This window comes from Pyxicephalus adspersus, chromosome 3 (genome assembly GCF_032062135.1).
Source record: "Pyxicephalus adspersus chromosome 3, UCB_Pads_2.0, whole genome shotgun sequence".
Taxonomy (NCBI): domain Eukaryota; kingdom Metazoa; phylum Chordata; class Amphibia; order Anura; family Pyxicephalidae; genus Pyxicephalus; species Pyxicephalus adspersus.
Window position 1 is genome coordinate 787,207 of NC_092860.1, and position 16,694 is coordinate 803,900.

A 16,694-nucleotide genomic window follows, 5' to 3' on the forward strand; every position below is an offset into this window, starting at 1 on the left:
CCTCATTGTTCCAGCTATCCATCCATCCCTATCCTTCCATCCATCCCTATAAATCCATCTCTCCATATCTGTCCATCCACATCCATTTTTATACTTCCATCCCTATCCTTCTTTCCATCCCTATCCTTCCATCCATCCCTATCCTTCCTTCCATCCATCCCTATCCTTCCATCTCTGTCCTTCCATCCCTATCCTTCCTTCCATCCCTATCCTTCCATCTATCCCTATCCTTCCTTGCATCCCTGTCCTTCCATCTCTGTCCTTCCATCCCTATCCTTCCATCTCTGTCCTTCCATCCCTATCCTTCCTTCCATCCATCCCTATCCTTCCTTCCATCTCTGTCCTTCCATCCCTATCCTTCCATCCCTATCCTTCCATCTCTGTCCTTCCTTCCATCCCTATCCTTCCTTCCATCCCTATCCTTCCTTCCATCCATCCCTATCCTTCCTTCCATCCCTATCCTTCCATCCCTGTCCTTCCATCTCTGTCCTTCCATCCCTATCCTTCCATCTCTGTCCTTCCATCCCTATCCATCCATCCATCCCCGTCCTTCCTGCTTCTATGACCATCAGACTTTGTGAGTTTGATGCAGCTGCATATTTCTTCGCCAGGTATTGACATCTTTTTGTTCCAGCCGCCATCTTTACCTGTTATGGAGACTTCCTGTTGTACTTTGCTCTATGGCTGCTTTCCCCTGGGTGTCCAACAGCCGAAACCTGGGGCCCCAATATCCCTTAAAGAGGACCTGTCATGATATGTTTAATATATGAGGGATTGTCTATCGCTTTATATAAATATTATATCCTTTTATAATCAGAGAATGAGGACTGAAGGTGGAACTTGCAGCTTCTGTGACCCCGATATTACAGAGACCCCCCATAAGGCTGCAGGCTGCTCCTTCTGCACATGCCCGGCAATGCTCATGTGTCATTGGGAGGCTTTCCTGTAATGTACAAAAATAATTGCATGCGCAGTGGGATCTGCACTTTATTTTACATTTATAGGAGAACCATCACCCCATCTTGTGCAATGCGAGTTTGGGTGGAGTATGGAAGAATCAAGAAGTTCCTTGTTAAACCTTTTCAGGGTTCATCATTCATTGTTCTGCTACCCGGACAAGGCCCTGCTTATAAATGAGCAGAAAGTAGGAGCAAGCCGAACATGTACAAGGAGTTTGGTGGTCTCTGGGGACAGGTAGAGGGGGTATCTGGGGGTAAATAAGAGGGCAGAATGGAAGATGGCCCCAGGACAAGGTGCCTCCTCCAGTCATTAATATTCTGGGCACGATCCCGCTAACATTCCCCTCCTTTGGTAACGGACTAACCTGTGATACTTTTATCAGAAATGATTTCTGGGGATAATTTGGAGCAGCTCACCCTTGTGACTGCGATTATTTGTCGGATTATTAGAACTCGCCTAAGACGTTAATGCTAAACCTCCAATCCAACGCTCAGAATTAGGCTGAATATTGAAATCTGGGCACCAATTTAAAGGAATAATGGCAGCTAATAAAGATCACAGCTGTATGAAGGTTGGAGGTGGATGGGGTGTATAGGGGCAATATATAGGGGTAATATATGAGGGCAATATATAGGGGTAATATATGAGGGCAATATATAGGGGTAATATATGAGGGCAATATATAGGTATGATATGAGGGCAATATATAGGGGTACAAATCATCAATCACCAATATGTGGTAATGCAAATGAGTTCTGCCCTGGGTGATGTTGGCTTTCGGTTATATTTGCCCCATAGCTGATCCCACCAGGCAGCTTCCTCAGTCTGCAAACACACAACAAGAATCTCTCCTGAATGATAATTTAATTCTTTTAGAGGTGCCGGGGATTTCCCGCAGATCACTGCGGCTGCCATTGTTGGTCAGTTGGTCATAGCGGCACCGGGCTCGGTAATGGCGCCTGTGGAGGGCTCCCGGTTAGCTTTACAGGAGCGTTGCATTCCCATGCCAGTCTATTGGAAGGCCGAAAGCAAAGACAAATGCCCCTTCCAATGATTTGTGAATAATCTGTGCAGTTCCTGCCAATTATATTAAGCTATTGGGGCATTGGGGCAATAGTGCAAGCTGATTCATAATGATTGGCACCTCCCCAGGGTATGTATGGCAGATTTTTTCAGGTTTTATCCAACTGAATATTGTTAAGCTCCAATCATCTCAGGCTGGTAATGACAATGGGGTCACCGGACTCCAATGCCCCCCACAATCACCAGATCCAATAGATCTCCATCCAATAGATCTCCATAGGGATGTGGAGGATGGGAGATTCCCATCATGGATGAGCAGCTGACACATCAGCAATAACTGCTCAATGTTAGGACAATATGGGGGCAAAATCCATGAGAAATGTTTCCAGGGCCCTGGGGGATCGGATTAGGGAGAATGATGGCAAAAAGGGGTCCAACCCGGTAGCAGCAATGTGTACCTAATAAAGTGGCCGGTGAGTGTATTTGTTGATTTGCAGCATTGGCAGCGATGTGTCCATGTAACACTTCCTGGGATTTCGGGACTTTGCTGCCATGTGATTGGCAGATCAGATATTTGTTTCTACAATCACATCATCTCAGATAATAAAATAAAACGGATCTTTGATGTTAAGTCACATTTGGTGAAAGTTTTAATCCGGCACCAAAATATTTTTCAGAATTCATCTTAGCAGAACATTTCCCTGACAAATATTTGGCGATGCAGATAATTTCCAGCACGTTGCGGAGTTGCTGCCCCATCCCGGGATCTGCAGCCTGAATTGGCTCTGCCGTGTAAATTCCCAAGCAAATAAAAGATGGGGAGCGGGGGTCCATTGTGGTGGCAGGAAGAATGGAGTGGCCCCGTGGTTTGCCGGCTCCCATTGTAGCCCTCGGGGTCCCTGCACTCCATGCCAAATGTCGTCAGTAGGCACAGTCTGTGTTTTGGATTTTCCAAATCGGCTCAGACAGAGAAATTAATGGCATAAAAATAGCAAAGGCAGCGCATTCATTCGGATTTTCCACCGAGATGGAACAAAGAACAACGCTGAGGTTATATAATAGCGCCCAGGAATTTATTAATCTCTTATAAACGTTTCTGTGTAAAATGTAAATATTTCTCTTCCAATTAAATTCCGACATGGTACATATAGGGCCCGGCGCCCCTTTATTTCCCCCCTTTCATTATATCTCATAAATTAGGAGCGCTCACCCGTGAACAGAACATTAACGGCTCTTAGGTGGGGACGTTACTGGGGCACGCAGAATCCTTTAAACTATTTCCAACTTTTTTTTTTTTTCTGAGCACAAAAAACGTATTGTCAGAAAAATCGAGATTTCCCGAATTAATTCATGGAATAAATGGGAAAGTGTGAAATTAAAGGGTTATTTTTTTATAAAACCGTTAATCCGGTGCAGTTTGGACCAGACATGGGGGGCGGGGGGGGCGGTGCTCAGAGCCGGAAGATTTGTTCATTTTGTCCGATTTTAGTGAATTGCTGTGAGCTGAAATGCTGCGTTTGCTTTGTTGTACCTGGATGGGGATGTCGCTGCTGAAAGCTTTGTGGCTGCTCAGTCTGCTCCATCAAGGAGAAGCTTTGCCACACCTGAGATATTCCCATGCGGGTCTGTGCCCCAATGATATGAACCCTAACCTGTGGGTGGATGCCCAGAGCACCTGCCAGCGGGAATGTGATGCCGACCAGGTGAGTCCCATTTATCTCCTCGTACTGATCCCTATGTTTGGCCCGCCATGTCACTAACCTGTCTGCAAGGTGAGGGATTTCATTTTAATCATTTCCTTTTATCGGTCACATAGGGGATCATAGCCAGCAGCGTGTGCTTGGTACCAGTCTGACATTTTGGGGACACAGAACCCCTTTTCTCTGTCATCCCCATGATATGTACAGAATAACACAAAGCACTTTTATTGCATTATGATGATTAGGATAAGTGACAATCTCTTGTCTGACTTCATTATGGTGGCCTCATACAAGGCGAGACGTCTCATGCTGCAACAGATTTTAGTGCAGTGATCGCATGGGGCTGGGTGTGTTGAGTTTTGGGCATTAAGGTTTTCTGACCGACCATTCAGGAGCCATCACAGCACAACGGCCACCTTCTCCATTGCGGGGTGTTTAGGTAGCCGGACCCCCTGGGGTTATTTTACTGGAAATGTCAGAAATCTAAATTCTCCTCCAATGACCTTCTAATGACTTCCTCACTCATAACCTCATCACACGCACGGCTCCAAGACTTTTCTAGAGCTGCCCCAACTCTCTGGAATGGTCTCCTCGTTCTATTCAGCTTGCTCCTACTTTCTGCTCATTTATATCCCAACGCTTCCCCCTCACCTACCCGTCTTCTTCTGTCTCCTAAACCCTCACTACTTCCCACCATTCCATATCTCCCCTCCTATTGTGTGATACTTCCCCCACCTCCTAGATTGTAAGCTCTTCAGGCAGGGTCCTCTCCTCCTCCTGTGTCACTGTCTGTATCTGTCTGACATTTGCATACCCTATTTATTGTACAGCGCTGTGTAATATGTTGGTGCTATATAAATCCTGTATAATAATATATAACAAAGCTTTACGTTCCTGTATTTAGCTGTCGCTCTGTAACTTTGTATTTCTGCAGGAATGTGAGACGTATGAAAAGTGCTGTCCTAATGTGTGTGGGGCGAAGAGCTGCGTGGCCGCACGGTACCTGGATGTGAAAGGAAGGAAAGGTCCGGTGGGCATGCCAAAAGAAGCGTCATGTGACCTCTTCATGTGCACCCAGCAAGGCTCCCAGTGTGACATTTGGGACGGGCAACCGATTTGTAAATGCCGAGACAGATGTGAGAAGGAACCCAGCTTCACTTGCGCCTCCGATGGTCTTACCTACTACAACAAATGCTTCATGGATGCTGAAGCTTGTACAAAGGGGATCACATTAACCGTGGTGACCTGCAAATATCACCTATCATGGCCCCATACCAGCCCAATGCCTTCCGAGACCACGGCTAACCCAACCATCGCTTCCATTGAGACGCCCATCGTAAACGTGGTTCCTCCCACTTTACTCAGCAACCCAACCCACAAGGCCGTCCACGTTGGGGATACGGTCAGCTTTCATTGTGACGTCACTGGCAAACCCAAACCCGAAATAACATGGGAGAAAGAAATCGAGGGCAAGGAAAATCTGGTCATGCGACCCAACCACGTGGTGGCCAATATAGTGGTGACCAACCTTGCCCAGCTAGTAATCTACAACACTCAGCTTCAAGATGCCGGCGTCTACACGTGTATAGCCCGGAACCCCGGGGGACTTATCAAGGCCAACTTCCCCTTGTCTGTGAAAGAACAACCTGCGAAGGAAAAATCCAACAAGACTTTTTTTCCAACTGACGAATGTCTGAAGCCACCGGACAGCGAGGACTGCGGGGAGGAGCAGACACGATGGTACTTTGATGCCAAGAAAAACAATTGTTTCATTTTTGTTTACGGCAACTGCAACAGCAATCTGAACCACTTTGAGAGCTACGAGTCATGTATGATAACCTGCATGAACGGGCCGGTCAACTTCTGCAACTCCCCCGCGCTACAAGGCCCGTGTAAGGCCTACGAGCCCCGATGGGCCTATAACAAACTACTGGGCCAGTGCCAGTCCTTCATCTACGGCGGGTGCGGAGGTAATGAAAACAACTTTGAGACTAAAGAGATTTGTGAAGATTTGTGCCCCTTCCCCAAGAACCAGAAGTGCAAAGTGTGCAAACCTCGCCAGAAACTGGTCACCAGCTTCTGTAAAAGTGATTTTGCCATCCTGGGTCGAATCATCGAGCTGACGGAGGAGCCGGACTCGGGCAATGCTCTGCTCTCGGTTGAAGATATCCTGAAGGATGAAAAGATGGGACTGAAGTTCCTCGGGAAGCAGCCTCTGGAAGTCACTTTACTGAACATGGACTGGAGCTGTCCCTGCCCCAACGTGACATCTTTCAGCGGTCAGCTCATCATCATGGGCGACGTACAAAACGGCATGGCCGTCCTACAACCGCACAGCTTTGTCGGCATGTCCAGCGCTCGCCGGGTGCGCAAGCTGCGGGAAGTCATTCACAGTAAAACTTGCGATCTTCTGAAAGAGATTTTAGGCCAACCGTAATCATCAGAATGAAATCCAATATGTGCAATACTAAAAGGCCAAGCTGTAAACATTTCCCAAAACTGTCCGGGCTCACAATTCTAATTCCTTCTGTGAGGGCTTTGAATGATTTCTGACCCCGGGCACTTCTGGGGGACCCCTTAATGATTCCTAACTTACTAATATTGCAACCCATTGGCCTGATTTATTAAAACTCTCAAAGGATGGAGAGGAAAGACTTTCTTCAGTGAACCTGGCTGATCCAGCAAACCTGGAATGGATCTGGTCCAGGATTGAAAACTATTGCTTACAAAAGACTTTTAGGAAATCCATTCCAGGTTTTCTGGATCCCCCAGCTTCACTGACGAAAGTGTGTCCTCTCCAGCCTTGGAGAGCTTTATTAAATCATTGACTTTATTATTGATGTTTGATTTGGGGTTCGCTGTGCTGTCTTCATGTTTTGTTCTCCTAGCTGATGTTGGGTGCAGAAAATGAAATGTGAATGAAAGACATCTCTGGGAAGAAGGAAGGTAATGCCTCATCCACTGAATGCCACCCGGGGATGGGAGATGAATGGGATGAAGCAACGCAGGCGATGTGTGAATGGGCCGACATGTTTTATTCACTGGGTGATGATAAGCAATATTCTGCAGATATTATGTCAGCGCAGAAGTCACATTGTCATTGTATGTGTAAACGTTTGTATCCCAGCATTGCGTCATTTATTGTGTACATTGCAGTCCAGTATTTGTGTAACCTCACTAAACATCTTTTTGTGTCTCCCTTGTGGTTGTGTTTCTTTGTTTTTATCTCAGATTCCTCTCATTTCCTTATTTTAGAAGCGGTTAGATGGCAGAAACTCATTTTCCTGTTCTCACTTTAACCCCGAACATTTCACTGCACGCTGGCACCTTCTCCAATTAGAAGCTGCAGCAAGGGAGATCAAACCACCTCATTACACCTGGGGGTGCCCAGCATTATTTAGCCCCCCCTCTGCCCCTTTCATTTATTATGGAGGCTCAGCATGCCATGCAGGCCTCTTATTTTATGTACAGGACTCTTAGGGCCCCAACATCCACCATCATACTGCATTGATGTCAAGCAGTCACAAATAAAAGTTTTATTTATTTTCTTAGAATGTTGCCGAGAGAGGACAAAATATATCCCATCTGTATATTGTTTTTTTTGCATGTCCCTCTGCTAAAGCTTATTATACGTTTGGTTTCATCCAGCCATCCAGTGCAGCGATTATCAGCCAACTGCAATGTATTTGGAGCCCCGGGGAATCACCAATAAAAAAGCAATCCCTCGCCAATAAAAGGGCCCCAGAATTTGGTTGGTGGTGAATTGGGAACTCTCCGTACCCTACAAACCCTTGTGGTTATATTAGGTACAACAACCTTATCTTTGCCTGGAGCATTGATTGGAGTAAGGGGTGCAAGACGAGACCATGGAATGCAACGCAGGAAATGATCGGAGTGACCAGAACAGGACACGAGCCAGGTGACCGCAATATATTCCACAATGACATTCCAAGGAAAAGTGGCGAAAGGTTTGAGGTTGTATCAGAGAAACTGGAGATACCCCAGGGTTACTTCAACTTACGGCAGCCAATCAGACACCAATATTTAGATTGTAGCAAAATTGTAGTATGATGCAGAATCCACAAGCTATACTGACCATATCTCCCACAATCCACCTGGCAGCGTTGTGGGACATGTACTTGTAGACTTGGGGTTCGAGCCCCATTGTTCTATTTTATTCCCCGAGTGTTCTGTGGACCCAATGAGCACATAGAGGAACATTCACAGAAGCTGTACTGCTATGTAGCTCAGTGAGTCAATATCCAGAACATTCTCTGACGTATTGGAGACCTGCGCTTGTTTTATCCCCCGTGTTCTGTGGGCCCACTGAGTACATAGAGGGCTGAAGCTGTACAGCTGAGTCAGCTAATATCCAGAATATTCTCTGTGGTTCTGGGTTTGATCTCTGGTGTTGCCCCTATTTTCTCCCGTGTTGTGTGGCCCCAATGTGGACATGGCTGTCGGCCTCCTTGGACCTTCAGGCTGAGAGCTGGCTTAGGGGTTTAGCAGATCCAGCAGTGGTGTTGGTTGCTTAGAATAGTCACCAGTCCCCGTTTTTGGGGATGACTAGGACTATACAATATAGATGGGATCTTGCTTTTGATTGGGTCCGAGAAATTCCCAGCATAGAGGATTTTCCACAGCCGAGTGATAAAGTGACCTGCGGGGGGCACCAGCCAGCTGCCCCCATACAGGTAAGTCCTGGTGGGCGGTATAAATAGCGGAAATTCCCAGTGCTGTGGTCACATGTACACAACTGACCAATGGCCTAAAAGAAGACCTAGACTGTAGTATGAGGTCTTACCCACTTGTCCTCCATAGAACCGGCTGCTGGTATAGAACAGAGCCCAGTGGTATCTCCATACAGCCATTGTTCCTAAACTGTCACCAAAACTGATCACAAACAATAGTAATTTGGTACTACTCATTACCCTTCCACCGGTAATCTGTGAGCAACAAGATCTCTTATAGTGCACACAGACCTGCAAACTACATACAAGCATTTATTTACACCTGGGGAGGTATTTATAAATTAATAAATTATTCCCCTGTAAATTCACTCATCATTTTTGTTTATACAGATTGCATTTCCTATTGTGACAGCGGTCCACTTTGATAAGTGGCCACCAGGTGGCAGAACGAGAAATAAACTGAATGAGAGATTTAGAATTTGTGGAATTTATTAGAAATAAAAAGATTTTATAAAGATTATATATTTTATTATATACAAAAAAAGATTTTTTTTCTATAAAAGTGAATATAATTTATTTCCTTCTGTAAGATCTGAGTTTAGACAATAATCTGTACAATATTAAATAGCCCTGACACAATCTATTTTTGCATTGTCTGGAAATAAAAAATAGGAAATCCCTTTAAAAATCGTTTTTTTCTTTGATAAAAGGAATTTGGAGTGAGAGAAAAATAAACCAAACAAAAAAAAAAAAAATATTTACAAAATGCAGCTGTAAAAAAAGACAAATGTGTAACAAAAAATTAGAACAAATCCATTCAGGCCAATCCGGCATCCCTGGCCATGCCGTAGAATATTCCTCTGGATGCTATCAGGTTGGTCGGGGTATCAAATTCCGCTATTTTCCCCTTGTCAAGGACCAGAACCCTGCAACAGGAGGACAAACCATCAGTAAAACACAATGATATGGACCTAAGGCAGAACTTATTGGCAATAATAAAACCCTAAATGTAGCTGTCCGCTTGTCCTGAGCTACAAATCCCGAAATGGCGCACACACCTCGTGTAATCCATGATGGTGTTGAGCCGATGAGCGATGGTCAGGACTGTGCAGTCCTCAAACTGGGTCCGGATGGTCATTTGGATGAGGTCGTCGGTCTCCAGGTCAATGGCGGCCGTGGCCTCGTCCAGGATGAGGATCCGAGTTTTCCGGAGAAGAGCTCGGGCCAGACAAACCAGCTGACGCTGCCCAACGCTGCGGGGAGAGAAGATTCATCGATACGCCAAATAAATTCACACATCTCATGGATTCACTTATCTGGTGCTGAACAATTCTCATACAGCCGCACTTTCATATGAATATTTAGGTTTTATATAAAGAGCCAGAAATACAGCGAGCCCACAATGGGGATCACAGCTTCAATAAAGAGTCTTGTGACCCCCCTTAAAGTATTGCTGCTCCTCCCCCCCATGGTCGTCCCGTTACCTTAGGTTCTCTCCTCCCTCAGAACATTCATAGTTCAGTTTTTCAGTCTGGCCGGAGACAAACTTTTTCAGGTTGGATAACTCCAATGCTTTCCAGATATCATCATCCGAATATTTATCAAAGGGGTCCAAGTTCATCCTCAGAGTCCCCGAGAACAACACCGGATCCTACAAGAGGGACAAAACATTTCATGGCACAGACTGCAGCCAATCAGCACTCACTCCAAGCCTGTCCACTTGTAGTCCCTTCCCATTGTTGGGGTACCTGCCATTGTTGGGGGTCTCTGCCATTGTTGGGGGCCCCTCCGATTGTTGGGGTCCCTGCCATGGATCTAAGGATCTTGGATGTCAGGGTCAGTTTCCAGAGACCTTTCCCAGGTCAGAGTGGAATTGTTGGCCATGAAAACCAAATTCAGCCTCTTTTTCAGGACCTGGGGGTCATTGCAGCATCCCCCCCAATAACGGCCCCCATGCCCACCACAGCAGCCATCATGGGGCAGAAGTGGAACTCTGCAGGGGGAGAAGTTCTGGAGGTCCACAGCTCAAAGGCTGGGAATTTCTCTTCTGCACCAACCTACAGCCAATTATATTACAATAAATATTCAATGGCGTTTATCTTTACATTTCTCGGGCCCCTGAGTGACCAGACTGGGAGGGGGGGTATATGTGGGTTGTAAAACCAATAGCAGAACCCACAGGATGAAAATAATACCCACTCATAAATTGCACCAACTCGGGTATCAGTGCGACTTTAGTGAACATGGAGGGACAGAGTGACTATGAACAGCAATACAGCCGCCATGTTGGTTTGGTTATTGGACCAATGAAGAAGTCTGGGTACAGTGAATGTCTGGGGACAGTGAATGTCTGGGTACAGTGAATGTCTGGGGACAGTGAATGTCTGGGTACAGTGAATGTCCTGTCCTAAAAAGAACCTGTTGGCCACTGAATTTTTTGAAGCCCTAAGAACGTCCAGCACAAAATGTCATCACCTTTTTGAGCCCACCCGGGCATTTTCCCCCTGCCCAAATAGACTACAAGTACTCTGATATCTCCCCACCGGACAGAGAAATGATCAGTGTGGTCCAGAGGTCACTCCGGTAATATGGAAAGATGGAAGAGCGTGTTCCGTGTAATAGGAAGTAACATTCACCCTGATAAATTTGGTATTGAATCATTTACATGGAGGATCCAGTGATGGTCATAGATTTATATGACAGGTGTGATAGTCTGCAGCAACCCATAGTAACCTGATTTTACAAATTGTCCTCCTCTTACCTGCGGGATGATAGTGAGCATCGATCGCAGATCATGAAGTCCGATCTCCGCGATATTCACACCATCAATGGTGATGATTCCCTCGGCAGCCTCCAGGATCCGGAAGAGGCAAAGCGTCATGGAAGATTTTCCTGCCCCTGTCCTTCCTACAATCCCAACCTTTGAAATGCAAAACATTTTATATTCATCAATCTGTCACTTATTGCACCCAAAATACCAAATCATCAATAAGAAGAAATGTGAGGTGAGGTCAGGTACTGATGCTGAGGATTTGCCCCCTATTGGTGAGGTCAGGTACTGATGCTGAGGATTTGCCCCCTATTGGTGAGGTGAGGTCAGGTACTGATGCTGAGGATTTGCCCCCTATTGGTGAGGTCAGGTACTGATGCTGAGGATTTGCCCCCTATTGGTGAAGTCAGGTACTGATGGTGGTGATTTGCCCCCTTATTGGTGATGTCAGGTAGTGATGGTGGGGATTTGCCTCCTATTGGTGAGGTCAGGTACTAATAGTGGGGATTTGCGCCCTTTTGGTGAGGTCAGGTACTGATGGTGGGGATTTGCCTCCTATTGGTGAGATCAGGTCCTGATGTTGGATGAGAAGACCTGGCTCACCATTCCAATTCACCCCAAAGGTGTTCAGTAGGGTTGAGGTCAGGGCTCTGTGCAGGACACTCGAGTTCCTCCACACCAAACTGGTGACCCAATGTCAATATGGAGGGGGCTGTGTACCCCGGGGCACAGTCATGGGGGGGCAGAAAAGAGTTTTCACCAAACTGTGATCACAGTGATTGTCTGCAATGTCTTTGTATGATGGAGAATTACCAGAACCTCTCACTGGGGACACCTGAACCACATTGGGGGGGGGGTTCATATAATTTTGGTCATTGGTATGATGGAAGCGCTGTATTGGCAATGTTTTTTATGTTTTTGGACAAATTTACCCGAAATACTAAAATCCCTTTTCCTTTGTGGCCAAGCTGAGTCAAGTTGTTGCCATTTTTATATAATTTGTGTTCCCTGGCTCTTTAGTTTATAATTCCGGCATATTGTTGGGATTTTTACCTTTTCTCCGCCTTTCACCTTCAGGTTGAGGTTTTTCAGCACCAGGTCCAGTCCCGATCTGTACCGCACCGAGTAGTTTGCCAATTCCACTTCCCCGTTCCTTGGCCATGCTTCCTCCGGCTTCTTATCCTCTATGTTCCATGGAGCCTGGAAATGAGCAGAGAATCGGTGACACAAATATAATGGGGGAAAGGGCGCAGGAAAACCAAAGAGACCCCCCAGTAAATGAGATTTCACTGACCTCGGTCTCAGTCTCGGAATATTCCTTCACGCGTTCCACGGCCACAATGTTTGTCTCCAGGTCGGAGGTCATCCGCACCATCCAGTTCAGGGACATGGTGACCTATTGGATGGCACAGACAGATCAGACAGGTCGGGGTATCCCTATGGGGGGGCTGTTACCCTTCTCTCCTTCTTTTATCATTCTGATGATTTTTCCATCCCATGAAATATTTGGTTCATTCATTTATTATTAATAAACAGTATTTATATAGCGCCAACATATTACGCAGCGCTGTACATTAAATAGGGGTTGCAGACAGATACAGGAGAAGGAGAGGACCCTTCCCCGAGGAGCTTACAATCTAAGAGGTTTACCTGCAGTGCGTAGGACACGGACAGACCCACAATCCCCGGGGTGAGGTTGTCTCTGCCAATAACGACAAACAGAGCCGCAAAGAGAACTACACAATTCCCGACAAACTCCACCCGGATTCCGAGCCACCTGACAACAAAACAGAAAATCATCTTTTATCGGCTGGGATTGGGGATATTCGTTGTCTTTGTTGGAAATAAATACAGGTACAGCGCTTTGTGACCACAGATGGGAAGACAACGAGAAAACGAAAATCTACAGATAGAGAGAGAGGCAAACGAGGACAGAAGGCGGAGCCACTGATAGCGGACATTGTAGTGATGTCATGGAGAGGTGGGTGGGTAGGTGGGCAGATAGGTAGGCATGTAGGTGGCTAGGGGGAGATATTTCATTATTTAATATTAGAAACAGAAAATATTTGCTGAATTAGTTGTTTCTGTAGAAGACACAAAATGCACCCACCAATGACACCCAATCAGATTTCAGCCTTTTTCTCACATGACTGCAGCAAACTGAACTGTGATTGGTGATGATGGTGATCATTAGGATATTTTGTATCTTTTCTCGATGTGATGAAGAGGGACAGCCAATAATAAGAAGGGAGTGGGGGTGCTGCTTCTATTTATATTAGATATGTTGGGATGAAGGAATTACAGGAAGCTTTGGGTGCCGGTGGGTGAGCAGTGGAGATGAGATGTGGAAACTTCGACCTTTATACATGCAAATTGCACCGACTTGCAGGATTTGTCTCCGTTTCAAGTCAGTGCAATTTGCCAAAAATTTGAATTTCCTGCATTTAATGATTAACACATTATTTTAATAAATCTACAGATCTCAGAGATGACTTCCAATGCTCGGCCCATGTATGGCAGCTCTGGCCTATTAAAGGTGAATTAGGCACAACGGGCACCTCGGACATTCACCATCTCAGAACTAATTACATAGAAGGAGGAGCTTAATATTTGAGGGGGGAGGCCTAATATTTGGGGGTGGAGCCTGGCACCTTTATCATAAACCAGAAAAAAAAAAAACAACTAATCAGCACTTTTGTAACAACAGGTGCACTTTATGTCCAATACAACAGCACTGGTAAATTTTGTTATGGGGGAGCAATACGTAAGTGGGGTTCAGGCCCCTTCAAGATACAGCGTGATGATTACCTGGTTGTGAATGGGGACTCAGAGATTTAATCCGACAGAGCAAACTGCAGAAAGAGAAGAGGCAGAGATGACCGTTCCCTCACCCCGAGAGTAGAAAAGCAGCAAAGCAAAAATTTAATGCAGAGAAAAAAAAAAATCTTAAAATAAAATACAAAACTAGCAGAAGAAACGATCCAAAGGGGGCGCCGCTGGCCCTGAGCACTCACCTGTTGGATACAATGCCCGGGTAATAACTCTTCTGATTCTCATCGACCTTGTTGTCACTGAGTTGGATGAAGCTGTTTTGCCTCCCATAGGCCCGGATGATGCTGGCGCCTGTGATGGTCTCCGAGAAGTGGGAATAGATGGGGGAGCGGCTGACCGACTCCAAACGCTTCAACTGCCGGGAAGTGGCCACATAGAACCTCTGTGGAGGGGGGGAAACACCAAGAAAATGCCTCAGGAATACAGATAGACAGAGGAATGAGAGACGGATACATGGGGGACCCAGAACAATTGCACAGCTACAGGGACCCCCATCCGACACACTTGGGTAACCCAGAACAGTAAAACTGGCTCCAGAACAATGACACCATGACACCTGGGGGACCCCATAACAATGGCTCCCTAATACTTGAAAGTCACAGAAAAATGCCACCCTGACACTTGGGGGGCCCAGAACAATGGCACCCCCTGGTGTCCTCCCGGCCAGCATTTCCCCGCCACCCTCTCACCTGCACAAAGAAGTAGATGAACGCCAGCGGTATAATGACGACAGCAAAGAGTGGGGTGCTTGACACGATCACTATCATGGTGGACACGGAAGTGAAAAATGTTGACAGGAACATGAGAATGGTTGGCGGGATCACCTCATCGATCACATAGATGTCTTTGGAGAAACGGTTAATGATGCGTCCGATCGGTGTCGTATCGTAAAAGGACTGCGGTGTGTGCATCTTGTTGTCCAGAAGGGCCGCATGCAGCTTTCGGGCGGCACCGATACCCGCCATGGCCAAGGTGAAGGAAGACGTCATCACCAGCAGACCTTCCGAGCAGAGAGAAGTCAGGGATATTCATTCATCATACACCAAGATTCACTCAGATACCTCATCAATGATTCACCTTGTAATAATCCCAGCGCTGCATAAACCCCAACTCGCATCTGTGTATTTTTCTGCGTCCCATTGATTATCGGCTCGTTAGTCCAATCGCTGAGCCACACATTGGCCCCAATGGCTGACGCATTCTGACAGCAATACAGGAAGCAGATAAACAGGGAAACCGGAAGACCGACGGCTTTAATATATTCCCAGAACACCGTCATCTTTACCTGAAGCAAAGATCGAGAGTCAAATACATCAATCAGCCCCCATAGTCCCCCAATACTCCCAATAACCCCCATAGCCCCCTATACCCACCAATAACACCCCAATACCACTCATTGCCCCTTATACCCCCAATACCCCCATAGTCTCTCAATAACCCCCATAGCCCCCTATACCCACCAATAACACCCCAATACCAATCATAGACCCCTATACCCCCAAAACCCCCATAGTCTCTCAATAACCCCCATAGCCCCCTATACCTGCCAATAACCCCCCAATACCACTCATTGCCCCTTATACCCCCATAGTACCCCAACAACCCCCATAGCCCCCTATACCTGCAAATAACCCCCCCAATACCACTCATATGCCCCTATACACCCAATACTCCCCATAGCCCCCCAATAACCCCTCAATACCTCCCATAGACCCCAATAAACCCACCCAATACACTTCATAGCCTGCAATAGCCCCCCTAGTCCCCCAAACTGCTGCGCGCTCAGCGCCCTTTGCTTGGTTTCTCCTACTAAACCCAAAATCAAGACCCCCCCCATTGCTCACCCGCCCGGTCTCCGCTGTTTCCGTTTGGATGAGTTTTTCCACCGGAGGTTTCTTCATGGCCGCCGTCTCTGACATTTTCCTCTCGCAGACCCTTCTCCTCGTGGACATGGCGTGTGGTGTTGGTTCCGAGTCCGATGACAGGACGCTGATTTGCCTGCAGGAGAGAAATGCGTCAGCATGCGAAATAAAACAATGCATCGTACAAGGTCCGGGACTCGGAACCGACACCAAATACCCGGAACCGATAACCACAACAGACCAATACCCATACTCGGAACACTGACCTGATGAACTTTTTGCGCGCCTCGTTTGCGATGGGTTCGTTATCCACAAGATCAGTGTGATTGCTCAGTGTTTCCTCCGCCAGCAGAACTTCCTCCTCGTCCATCACTGAAACCAATCCACAGAAAAGATAAAAATGGAGAACAAATAATAAAAAAGCCGAATTACTGGATGAGGAAATATCAACCAAATAAAAGATCCACACCAGATCTATGCACTTCCTGTAATGCAGACTGCTGCTCTCTCTACTTGTGCCAGTTGACTGGTCTGGTATCCGCCCCCTTCTGTAGTGGGCAGACCTAGAGGGCCCCTCCCACAGCAATACCACTGCTACTCATACAAGGAAAGGTTTGTGTAGATGGGGGGGGTCTCTCATTTCTGGCCCCATGCTGGTGTAATTGTCCTCATTATTCATTAATATGGTTTTGATGGTCGTCATTAGATTGTGAGCTCTGGGGGACAGTTAGCTATATGCTTTGAACAGTGCCATGGAATATGTTGGTGCTACAAGTTTATAGTGACGATCTAACGATCAATATATTTCATTCTTGTAAATATTATTTATAAAACTTTCTCGATTTGGATTTATTTC

General features: G+C 46.4%; 2 protein-coding genes across 3 annotated transcripts in view; one reads left to right on the top strand and one right to left on the bottom strand.

Annotated features, from left to right (window-relative positions):
* Positions 1 to 3,449: 3,449 nt before the first annotated feature.
* Positions 3,450 to 6,881, top strand: WFIKKN2 (WAP, follistatin/kazal, immunoglobulin, kunitz and netrin domain containing 2). Its single transcript, XM_072403270.1, has 2 exons — positions 3,450 to 3,686; positions 4,618 to 6,881. Exons 1-2 carry the CDS (start codon positions 3,492 to 3,494, stop codon positions 6,118 to 6,120), a joined length of 1,698 nt encoding a protein of 565 aa, XP_072259371.1. The 5' UTR covers positions 3,450 to 3,491; the 3' UTR covers positions 6,121 to 6,881.
* A 1,964-nt stretch (positions 6,882 to 8,845) lies between these two features.
* Positions 8,846 to 16,694, bottom strand: part of LOC140325436 (ATP-binding cassette sub-family C member 3-like) — a 44,942-nt gene continuing 37,093 nt past the window's right edge. Inside the window, exons 5-16 of one of the 2 annotated variants that reach the window (XM_072403268.1) lie at positions 16,105 to 16,210; positions 15,821 to 15,974; positions 15,054 to 15,261; positions 14,666 to 14,976; positions 14,159 to 14,358; positions 12,795 to 12,921; positions 12,439 to 12,540; positions 12,198 to 12,344; positions 11,136 to 11,294; positions 9,859 to 10,025; positions 9,433 to 9,627; positions 8,846 to 9,300 (exon numbers count right to left, since the gene is read on the bottom strand). In XM_072403268.1, coding sequence (XP_072259369.1) covers positions 9,192 to 9,300; positions 9,433 to 9,627; positions 9,859 to 10,025; positions 11,136 to 11,294; positions 12,198 to 12,344; positions 12,439 to 12,540; positions 12,795 to 12,921; positions 14,159 to 14,358; positions 14,666 to 14,976; positions 15,054 to 15,261; positions 15,821 to 15,974; positions 16,105 to 16,210 — 1,985 coding nt within the window. In that variant the 3' untranslated portion in view covers positions 8,846 to 9,191. Of the gene's footprint in view, positions 9,301 to 9,432; positions 9,628 to 9,858; positions 10,026 to 11,135; positions 11,295 to 12,197; positions 12,345 to 12,438; positions 12,541 to 12,794; positions 12,922 to 13,952; positions 13,972 to 14,158; positions 14,359 to 14,665; positions 14,977 to 15,053; positions 15,262 to 15,820; positions 15,975 to 16,104; positions 16,211 to 16,694 lie in introns of those variants that run through there. The other variant, XM_072403269.1, reaches the window with a different exon arrangement.